General features: G+C 36.7%; 1 protein-coding gene and 1 long non-coding RNA gene across 4 annotated transcripts; both read left to right on the forward strand.

Annotated features, from left to right (window-relative positions):
• Positions 1 to 330: 330 nt before the first annotated feature.
• LOC143303637 (uncharacterized) lies at positions 331 to 4,568 on the forward strand. 3 transcript variants are annotated; one of them, XR_013060146.1, is made up of 6 exons: positions 331 to 866; positions 1,102 to 1,184; positions 1,455 to 2,014; positions 2,678 to 2,816; positions 3,306 to 3,712; positions 3,813 to 4,568. It is a non-coding gene; the product is annotated as an uncharacterized LOC143303637 (long non-coding RNA). The 3 variants fall into 3 exon arrangements; XR_013060147.1 differs by lacking the exons at positions 331 to 866; positions 1,102 to 1,184; positions 2,678 to 2,816 and having other exon boundaries at positions 1,891 to 2,014; positions 3,306 to 3,388; positions 3,491 to 3,712; XR_013060148.1 differs by lacking the exons at positions 331 to 866; positions 1,102 to 1,184; positions 2,678 to 2,816 and having other exon boundaries at positions 1,920 to 2,014; positions 3,306 to 3,388; positions 3,623 to 3,712.
• Positions 4,569 to 6,112: 1,544 nt separating this feature from the next.
• On the forward strand, positions 6,113 to 10,177 carry LOC143303636 (uncharacterized). The gene is made up of 3 exons (XM_076624719.1): positions 6,113 to 8,589; positions 8,663 to 8,734; positions 8,813 to 10,177. The coding sequence occupies exons 2-3, from the start codon at positions 8,687 to 8,689 to the stop codon at positions 9,221 to 9,223; spliced, it is 459 nt and encodes a 152-aa protein (XP_076480834.1). The 5' UTR covers positions 6,113 to 8,589; positions 8,663 to 8,686; the 3' UTR covers positions 9,224 to 10,177.
• The last annotated feature ends 756 nt before the right edge of the window (positions 10,178 to 10,933 follow it).

Raw genomic sequence — 10,933 nt, forward strand, 5'->3', positions numbered from 1 at the left:
CGTGTGTTCGTTTGTGCATTCAAATCCTTATTCGCGCGTTTTGTATAGAATGGTTTTCTTGTTCTTGTTACGGCGCGTGCGGAGCGCGGGACGTGACACCCCCGCCCTTGGAGTTCAAATTTCCTTTGGAAATTTGACTGATGGTGTCTCTGAGTTCGCTCAAGGCGGACGTAGATGTCGTTGGTTGTTGAGTTATATTACCGGTGTTATCGATATCCCTTGAGGTTGTGATGTTTGATCATCGATATTTCGTCTTCCTTTGAGGTATAGTAGCAGGTGGGTGACTGAGCCGCATATTGCTCCTAATAGGGCGATTCTACATCCGTAAGTTTCACGTAACTGGTATCCGTATATGGCTATATCTATTATCGTCTTGATTAATTTAAACATTACGAGTATTCCAAATATTGCTGCACTGACAGTTCCAAATTCCATGAAACCAGTCCATAAGCTTGATACGGTATTTTTCGCTATTGTCGTTAATGTGTTTTCGTCCATCATTCCCAGGATGTTTACTGTTCCAGGGACGATTGTTTTTCCTGTCGCTCCTCTGGCCAATGTGTTCAAGACTGCAGATTTTTCTGCCGGGAACATGACGTGGTCCCGTAGTGCGTCGAGGTCTTTTTGGGTATATATTCCGCTCGTGGCCAACGACGATGGTGCTGAATATCGCCACGTTTGGCGCACGTCCGGGCGGAGTTCCTGTGGTGTGATTCCCTTGCCAAACGGGTAGCTCCGAGTAGCATTCTGTTGTATGTCGTACCTTTACTTGTACCGGAATGCATTCGACTATATGGACCGCTTCTCCTGTGATCAGAGCCATGTGTCTTGGGTTTTGGTTATGGTGTATGCAAATTCGTCGGGCGGTAAGTTTGCCAAGCTTAAAGCGTTCTCTATTAGTTTCTTCTGTGTGGTGCGTCTTTGTGTCGGTATATCATGGTATAATGTTGTCATTTGTCATTTTACTTTCGAGTTTATTAGAAATAAGAATAACCTTTTATTATTATTAATATATATATATATAGAAAAAGAAAATTTTTATATTTATATGTATTTTTTTCTCTTTTTTTTCTTATTGTTAAAACCTTTGTTTTATTTTAGGTTTTACGTACATGTTATCAGTGAAAATAAATATTATGAATGCTACTTGGGTTATAATTATATACATATATGCATACGTATTGGTAAGTAGTATAGATGAGATTTGTTTTATTGTTATGAATATATAAGTATATATTATCAATAGGAATAGATATTACAAATATAGCTTGTCTTTGAATATATATATATGTGCGTGTAATGGTAAATATGACGGCTTATTTTTATGAGTCACTTGCATTATCAATGGAAGTGAGTGTTATAAATATCGCCTACTTTACAACATGCGTGTATACATATATTGGTAGATATAAGTGAGAATTATATGTATAGTTATAAATGTTGTTTGTTTACAGGTGGATAGCAAAAGTATTTGGTTTCGTGGGTGGCGTACAGGTGCCTTACAGTTCTACGGTGCGGATTGCTATTCCTTGGACTAAAAAAATTTCTTTCGAGATGAGTCAGATTATTGTAACGATCATGCATGGGAGGATTTTCTGCAGAGATTCAAAATGCTCTCTGGATTCCTCGTGAAACGTCTGGACAACACCTACATGTACTTCCATCCGTCGTTCAGAGAATGGTTGATGAATTCGCCATCCGTTCTGCACACACATACAAAAATAATTAATGTATATATATATTATTTATTTTTATTTTTTTTTTTATAAGTTTCGTTCGGACCTGTTCCTTTGTACGAAGACTGTATCCTTGTATATAATATAATATATATAATATGTTATGATTATGTTAGTTGTTATTTATTATATATATATTTTCCTTATCTCTCTCTTTTTTTGTTTGTTTTTTTTTTATTAGTACCTAACATTGCTATTATGATGCTGTATTACATTGCATTGGCTATTATTTGTATGTGCGACGAATTTTTCAACATGGCCGCTCGCGTGTCTCTTTGGTATGGCGTTGGTTTAATGTCAACAGTAACGTGTTGTTGAAATAGCTAATTAATTGTTAATCATTATAATTTTATTTAGTAGTGTTTTTGTAAAATTGTTTTGTATTTCATGATATTGTCTGTGTCAATACCGTGTGCTACTTTAATGTGATAGCATGGATTGTATTGTTACCGAATTTCAATAGTCATTGTTTTGATTATACGTGACTTGCATTTATGTAAGTCTTGTTTAATTTAGTTAATGTTTTGTGTATTGTGTTACCAGTTATTTTCGTGTAGCATAACTTTATTCCTTTGCACCGAGTTCAGTCATGTCTTGTTGTTAATATTTAGTTAGTCTATCTTGATTAATTTCTAACCTATTTCTGTGTTTATTGACTTTTCTTCTTTTCCCTATTAATTTATTATTGCATGTACTTGCTATTTGTTATTATTTTGTGTATGATATGAATTAGTTTCCTTATTAGTGATTAAATTTTATTTGTTAGATTGACATTGTAATTTCTAACCCATTTCTGTGTTTATTAACCTTTCTTATTTTCCCTATTAATTTATTATTGCTTGTACTTGCTATTTGTTATTATTTTATGCATGATATGAATTAGTTCCCTTATTAATGATTAAAATTTATTTGTTAGATTAACATTGTCTGTAATTCTTCAGATTCTGCTCTTTCGATGCTGCGTCACTTACCTGGATCGTTCCCACAACATCATCCGATTCTTTGATATGCCTTGGATACTTACTACGGCTGCCTTCTACTACGGCTGCCTTCAATCGTCTTATATCTGTGGTCATAAAGGTGGTGTTTAATTTATTTAATTCAATATGTGTATAATGCATTGTATGCGCGACCGCTATTGGGCATTACAAAATAACATAACAATACTACGTAGATTAATGCATAACAAAATATCCTTTTACTCCGGTTATATTTATTACTAACTCTCAATTAATCTATCTTGATTATTTTCTAACCGCTTTCTATACTTTATCAGCTATTTTATTTCTTCTTATTAACCTGCGAAATTCATGCATGTACACTTCCTTGTATAGTGATTAATTGTTCACGAGATAGGTTGCACTTTCACTGTTTTAGTTATTCGTTGAACTAATACGTTTTACGTTCAAACAGTAATTGGAGCACTCGTAATAAACCTTTTCTTTTCAAGTTTCCGCTATCTGTGTCATTCGACGAACAGTGCCACGCTTCCACAGCACCGTTATAACATTTAGCGATGCTGCTCTTTGCATTACGGCAATTGAAGTTAATTCGTTCGTTTATTTTCAGCTGGTGCATGGTGTTCCGCAAGCTGGGAGCCATAACCTATTTTGCACGTAGACCTTCTTGTATGATGATTACTTGTTTACAAGGTAACTTTCACTTTCCCTCTTTTAATTATTTACTGAATCGACACGTTGTATATTCAAACAATAATTGGAGTACACATAATAATTTTCCTTTTTTCTTTTTAGGTTTTCGCTATCTGTATTGTTCGACGAACAGTGTCACACCTCCTTTTGATTTATCCATAATATAGTTATAACATTTAGTAACCTTGTATTTTGCACTGAGACAATTGAAACTAATTTATTCACTTATTTTAGGTAGCTGTCATACATTGTGTTCCACGAACAACGATCCATAACTTATAATTGCACGTACACTTTCTTGTGTGTTGATCACTTGTTCACAAGGTAACTTTCACTTTCGCTAGTTAATTGTTCATTGAGTTAACACGTTTTATATTTAAGCAACAATTGAAACACGTATAATAATTTTCCTTTTTCCTTTTAGGTGTTCGATATCTGCACTATTCGACGAACAGCACTATAACATATACTACCGCACTACGTTGTCCAATGAAATCGCTTTATTCATTGCTTATTTCGATTATGCGCCAGTTTTAACTTGTTTAAATGCACCGTTCGCGGAATCCCTTTTACTTCAATCTTGACGTTTTGGTTCTGCAAGATTTCTAGCACTTTGTGTGGTCCAGTATATTGATCGGAGAATTTTCCTTTACTGGGTTCTTTTAGTAGATATATCGAATCTCCTATTTTAAAATCTTGAGGGTTGATTCGTCGATCGTAATATTCTTTTGGTCTTAGTTTGAATTTTATCAAATTTTCTCTTGCCATTCGTTGTACAGTGTTAATTTTATTGAACAGATCTTCGAGATATTCTGCGCATGTTGGTTCCATGTTCTCTTCGATTGTTACTTCACCGACAGGTTCTCTGGCTAGATGTCCGAAACTAATTTGTGCGGGGAGAATTTCGTTCCTTTCCTTCATTTTAGTTTTTATTTTGCGCCAAGACGCAAGTTTACTGACATCGATCCAATTATCCAATTGCTTGTTAATAGCATTCAAAATACAAATTTTTGAAAGTGCCGCAGCCATATTAACCCAAAAATATTTTGTATATAGTATAGTGTGATACCATCTATATTTTCCTGGGGGAATCATAAGATCAGCATTACTTACTATGTTGCCTACGTCAAATATTAGATGTAGTAACCAATAAAGTATTTTTAATCCAATTATAATCCAATGGCTAGCGTATTTATTCAAGTTTTTATATATATCTTCGACTGGTGATTCCCTATTTTCTCCCTTTTGATTTCTTTGAGCTCGTTGAACTTGCGTTTCTTCAGCTTGAAAATGTTTAGAATCCTTTTCCTTAGTTACCCTTTTTCCTTCTTTATTTACTTTATTCCCAACACCTTGATTAGTCTCTACCTTTTCAGGATAAATAGTTTCACTGGAAGTGCTTATTTTAATTAAATTATTATTTATTTGTATGGAACGTTTAAGAATATTTTCGGTAGATTTAGAATTATTCTTTGAATTTTTATTACAAACCTTTTTGCTTATAGATTCTGTTTTGGATTTAGGGATAGCTATATTTTTATTTTCTATAGTGTGATCTTCCTTGCAATTTAATGATTTGGCTTTGAGTTCGATAAAGTTTCCTTCTGATGGTTTTATAGAAGTTTTTGAGTGAGATACACTCGCTATCTCTTTTCCTATTATGGTTGAGACATTCACGAAATTCGTGGAGTCTTGCTTTTGTATCTTTGCCAAGTCGAACGTGGAGAGGCAATTCGCACTTCCCAGCGGGTCCAATATCTCTGTGATATTAGGCAGTGGATAAGCGTTGCCTGTCGTCTCGTCGTTCAATTTCCTAGTTTCTGCTTCGTCTGAAGGTTCTTTGGCACTAATATTATTTATCTTGTTTGGTAACTCAGAAAATTTCTCACCCATGATCCTATCTATGCCACCGTGCGTCCTCTTATTATTTAACGTGACATTATCCCTTATCACAGCAACGGAGTGGTGTTTGCATTGAAAAGTTGGTTGGTTGAAATGATCAGCATCTCTCTTTTGATTTAGATCTCTATCGAGGTATTTATTTGTGCGTTTTTCTTCCCAAGTTATTGCTCTTGTTTCTCTCCTGACATTTTCTTCTATTCCCGGGTTGTTTAGGTGTTTCCGCGACGGCGGTACAAATCTCCAGTCCTGGCGGTTGTTTCGGTTATAATTATTCGAAGGTGTCGGATGTTGGTATCGAAATCTATCGTTCGCTTGTTTTAATTCTCGCGTTGCTTTCACGGCTTGGCGGTACGCATCGTGCAAGGATTGGTATCCTGCTATCTTTACTCGTAAATACACCTCGTTTGGAAGCCCCTTAACGAAAGCTTCCCTCGTGTCTCGATCTATCCTATCTTGAAATACGGTGCCGTACTCGTACCTTTCCCCGTTCATTATCGCCAGTCTGAGATCTTTGACGCGTTCTATCTAGTCCAAAATATCTTCTCCCGGTCGTTGAAATATTGTAGCTAATTCCCCTTTATATTCGTTAACCGTTTTTCCCGGACCGAACATATCTTTTAATTTATTCCCGAAATCGTTTAAACTTATTACTTCTGTGTCTTCTATGGCGAGAAATGCGTGTCCGCGAAGCTTATTCGTTAATAATTTTACTAACTGAGATTCTTGATGCCTAGGAACCATGTTTCGTGCGCGCTCGCATGCTCTTAAAAATCGAAATACCGAGGGTCGATGTCCGTCGAACACTGGTACTGTCTCTATTGCATCTTTTAACTTAATTGGTTGGGGATTAACTTCTATCGGTATTGTCGCTTGGGAAATTATCGGCGATGATACACGGGTGTCTTGATTTCTTTTTTATTTTCAGTGAACGCACATCGTCTTGTAATTTATTCATTATTGTACTCATGTCGCGAAAATTCGCATCCCATGCTTTAAGTTTTTTCGACAACATCAAGATCATGTCTTTGTCCAACGATTCTAATTTAGTCGACATTATTTCTTAGGTATATATTTTATCGATAATCGTAACAACTTTAATTCTTTGTGGAGCGAATCGAACCGTTTAAACCAACTTTAATCCTCCGTGAAGCGGATCCCACCGCTGCCACCAAAAATTTAAATCTCTAATGTTACGTATCAATTTGTTTGTTTAAATCGATCAAATCTTAAGTTTAAATTTTACTGAAAAATTTTTTTTTTCGTTTGAGTTTGAATTTAATCTGAAGGGAAATAAACTGAATTGATATTATTGTGTATGTAATACTGATTTAGATTTCTCATTAATACGGTAGTTGCTGCCACCAGAAATAGTCTAAGGACTATTTCAAAATATTTTATTTTTTATTATTTTTTTTCGTTTAATGGGTAGCGTTAACTGACGCTTAATGCAACTGGTAAACGATTTCCACTTTTCGGCTAACCTGCTATGTGCAGGGATATTGGCACGGGAGAGGATTAAAGCTGGGAACAATAAATATTTGTCCTCGTTAAACGGATTTTTATTTGAATGTAGAATTGCTTAGATTATTACCTTTATATATATTTTATTAGCCGGATATATATATTTTAGCGTTGCTGGATTGGATAGGAATGTGAGATTTTTCGTTGTTTTATATAAATTTATTTTTACGTTTGACTTCTTCTTCTCTTTTAATTTCGCTGTAGTAGTTTGCCGTTAGAATCGAAACTCAATTCATTTACTACGATGGATTCTGTTACCATGATTTTCTTGCCTTTTGAGTTTAATAATCGAGGATGATTCTAACGATCCTCTCTGTGTGGGACTCGTGTGATTTCGCAAGCCTTACCCAAAGACGGGTAATATTTTACCAACAGTGGGAGGAGGAATGCGAAGATCGATGGGTGTTTTCGATAATCGAAAACACCGTTTGCACAAGCCAACACAGCGAACGATCCTTTGGTTAAATTTTCGAAGGGAAATTATTCTGCTATTTCTCTCTTACAATCGCATGCAATGATGGCAAGAATATCGGTTAATAGCAATGCCGGTATTGCTCTTAATTTTCGATTGACCCCGACGATGTATTTAATGGTCCTCTCTGTGCGGGACTTGTGTGATTTCGCAAGCCTTGCCCAAAGACGGACAATATTTTGCCAACAATGGGAGGAGGAATGCGAAGATCAGTGGGTGTTTCAGTAGCTGAAAATACCGTTCGCACAAGCCGACACAGCGGACAACTCCTTTGTTTAAAGTTTAAACAATGATTCTATCTTCAAAACCGTTCACGAAAATAAAACGAGATCGATGATAGGAAGTTCTAATTCGATTCTCGAGGGCAACGAGATTATCAGAGAAGAAGGAAATTTTCAAAATTAATTTTCTTACCTTGAGGAGTAGGTGCTGTCTGGTGCCATTACCTCAGCTGCTCCGGTGGTCGTCGAAGTTTTTGTTGGGTTTATTACTTGAACTCGAATATAGTTTACTATCAACTTTTACTTTATTTATCTATTTCGATACAGACTGAACAATTTACTAACTGGATTAATACCGCAATTACAATGCGCGTTTCTGTCTAAGCGATGAAATGAGGACTTCAAAGATAAAATCTTTCTTTTACTTAGTCGCGGTTCTCTTTTCTTGACCGAAAAACTAAAGACCCCGAAACGCAAAATACTATACAAAATTTCTAAACGCAATGATGAGCGCAATAACGAACGTAGTAACAATGAACACAAAATATAATGAGCACAAGAATAATGAACGGTAATAACAATGATCACTATAATAATGAACGCAAGGATAATAAACGTAATACGAATGATCCGTAATAACAATGAACACAAAATATAATGAGCGTAATAAGAATGTTCACCAGAATAATAATGAGCGCTGCTCTATGTTGCTTCGCTTATTTATAATACCATCCTCCACGGGGTGGTGGTCCGCTGGGGGTAGGCTTCCGTGGGAATCGGGATGTTGCAGTTTGGCTTTCTTGGAATCGTACGTGACAAAATGTAAATTCCGTATTTCGACTTAGTTTTTATCGGTCCTGTGTTTCTGCTGAGCTAGCGTCTAGCAGATTTGAAGCATTCCACTCTGATCTAGTCCTTTCCGCGAGAGACTTCCACATGCTGTACCGTGGGAATTACCGGTGTTTCTTCGGCGCGTGGAAGGGCTGGTGGCTGCAGCATCATTATCATTTCAATGTTTGCTCGGGCAACACGCACAATTCCGCTGCTCTCCCATAACAAGGACGTCCTCCTTCGAGTCGTTTTGCGTAAGTTTGGATGTTTGCATATTATGGTTGTTTTTGTGATTTTGATCGTTTTTCCTTTTTGTTATTTCCCTAGGCTTCGGCGATCGTCGTTCGAACTATGTTTGCGGAGTCATTTCCATCAGAGGTTCCTATCCAGACTTCCCTGGTACGTATTTAGTCTTGTTTTTAGTCCGCTTGATTCGTCCTGTTTCGTTTTATTTAAAATATACCGTGTTGTTCTCAGCCCAAGCGAAAGAGGGATTCCGAAGAACCCATGGGCGACTCGGGAGGACCAATCAAACGCATGCGGCCCTGTGATAAACCACGAGTATCAGAGTGGTTGGAGGAACTATTCAACATTGGTGCCGAGGCCGTGTCGAAATTGAGCTTTGACGATTTTACTTTTGATGAGAGTTTCTTCGATGCAGAGACCGTCGTATTGGAGTGGGAACCCCCTCTGGTTGAAATCGTTGATACCGATCGTTGTGTGAAAGTTCGTTTTGCAAATGAAATTCCCGGAGAGGTTTTGGAGGCATATCTTCGTCACCATGCTTCTGGGAGAAAGGGAATTTCCCCTGTTGTGCGTTATTGGTGTATGCGTGAGTTCAGCGAACTTTGTCCCGGAGCTCCTTGCTACGATTCTGATTTAGTGTAGCTGCTTCAATTTCGTTGATACGCTGTTTGATGTTCCTTATTATTATTATTTTTAGATGTATTTTGTTTTGTGTTCAATATATATATATATGTCGGAGATGAAATGAAAACCGGAGCCTTCCCTATGCAATTTTGAGGAAGCCTTCTAATGCTTTAGCCTAGATTTTATCATAACTGTAATTAAGTAATTGTCATCTGTAATTGTTTGACATTTGTGAAAAGCGAAAGTGGGTTCGAGGTGACAACTGGTCGCTGAACGTAGCCACGGTCACGGGATAAACGTTTTGCTTTATGAAGGTGTGGATCGGTTGTATTGTTCTCCCTAGAAATCACATAGAATTGTACTTTAGAGATGCTGATATTATGGGACACGTTGTATTTGGAATCAATCTCCAAACAGAAATTGCCTAGTATCGGCGTTTGGATCTTTCTCGATGTTTCCAAAGAGTATACAGCAAACTTTTGACAGATATTGCCTAGCAACAACGATTGGAACCTTCTCGATGTTTCCAGCGAGAATATAACAAACAAAATGCAGTCGTATAACGAAAAAGATTTTAATCAGTTATGCATTCGTGTGATCGCCTTGGAAAGTGATACATCAAGTAATTTACCGAGTGATTCAGCGAACGTATTTTTGTGTTATAAAATTGTTTAAAGTTTTCCCGTTGACCGTGGATTCGTTTGAACCCCGGATCATTGTTAATAGCGTAAATTAAATTCAATATTTGTAAAATTTATCAATCGTTAATTTTCATTATTCGTTAAATTAGTAATTCGTAAGATATATTATTCGTTCCTTTTATTGTTCGATAAAACTTATTATTCTTTAATCTAATTATTAATTTAACTTATCATTTGTTAATCAATCATATCATTTATAAAATTCATTATTCATAATATTTTGTAAAATCTTGTTTATTCGTGTAAATATATTCTCTGTTTTGTAAAACAATGGCTAATTCAAATGAAGAAACATTACTTGATTCAAATCCTAATGATAACCCGACATATATATATATATATATACATATATATACATATATATATATGTCGGGTTTACATTAGAATTAGGGTTAGGGGCGTGAAACGAATCTTCGTTTGGGTTACACGGTGTCATTATGCAATGGAGAAGACATTGACTAGTGCAAATACGATTATTATAGAACCGGACAAGTAACCGCGGTAGTTAGGTGCTCGAGAAACTAATGACAATGATCCTAGGTTCAATAACGAATCCGCGGTCGATGGGATGATAGATGAAAGTACTCACAAAATCTAAGTCGGATGCGTGATATTCACTGGTCGTAAAGGGTTACTCCTTTCATCAGTGAGATCGCGAACGAGAATGCCTTCCCCGTCCCGATGATGCCACAGAGGAAAACTATAATGGGGTGTGTCTAAGGACACGAGATCATCGGATTCGTCGAGAAAAGCCTTCGTCCAGAAAGTAAGGGAAATTGGCGTTGCTGCTAATTGGTCAATCTCCATATCGGTGGTTAGAAAAAGATGCTAGCCGCCCTCGAGGGAAAGTTGCAAGTGGGAGACGCCGCTCGTTGAAAAATAGGTCTCCCCTATTTTCCCGTAGTTGGGACAAAGACTGTTTGTCTGTTTGAAGGACTTTAGTTGACTAAATCTTAGATTTATAACGGGCCCTCGAGCTAGCCGAACATGTACTGCGGAGACGCATCGACATCTGGCAATCATCTTA

This window comes from Bombus vancouverensis, chromosome 15, assembly GCF_051014615.1.
Source record: "Bombus vancouverensis nearcticus chromosome 15, iyBomVanc1_principal, whole genome shotgun sequence".
Taxonomy (NCBI): Eukaryota; Metazoa; Arthropoda; class Insecta; order Hymenoptera; family Apidae; genus Bombus; species Bombus vancouverensis.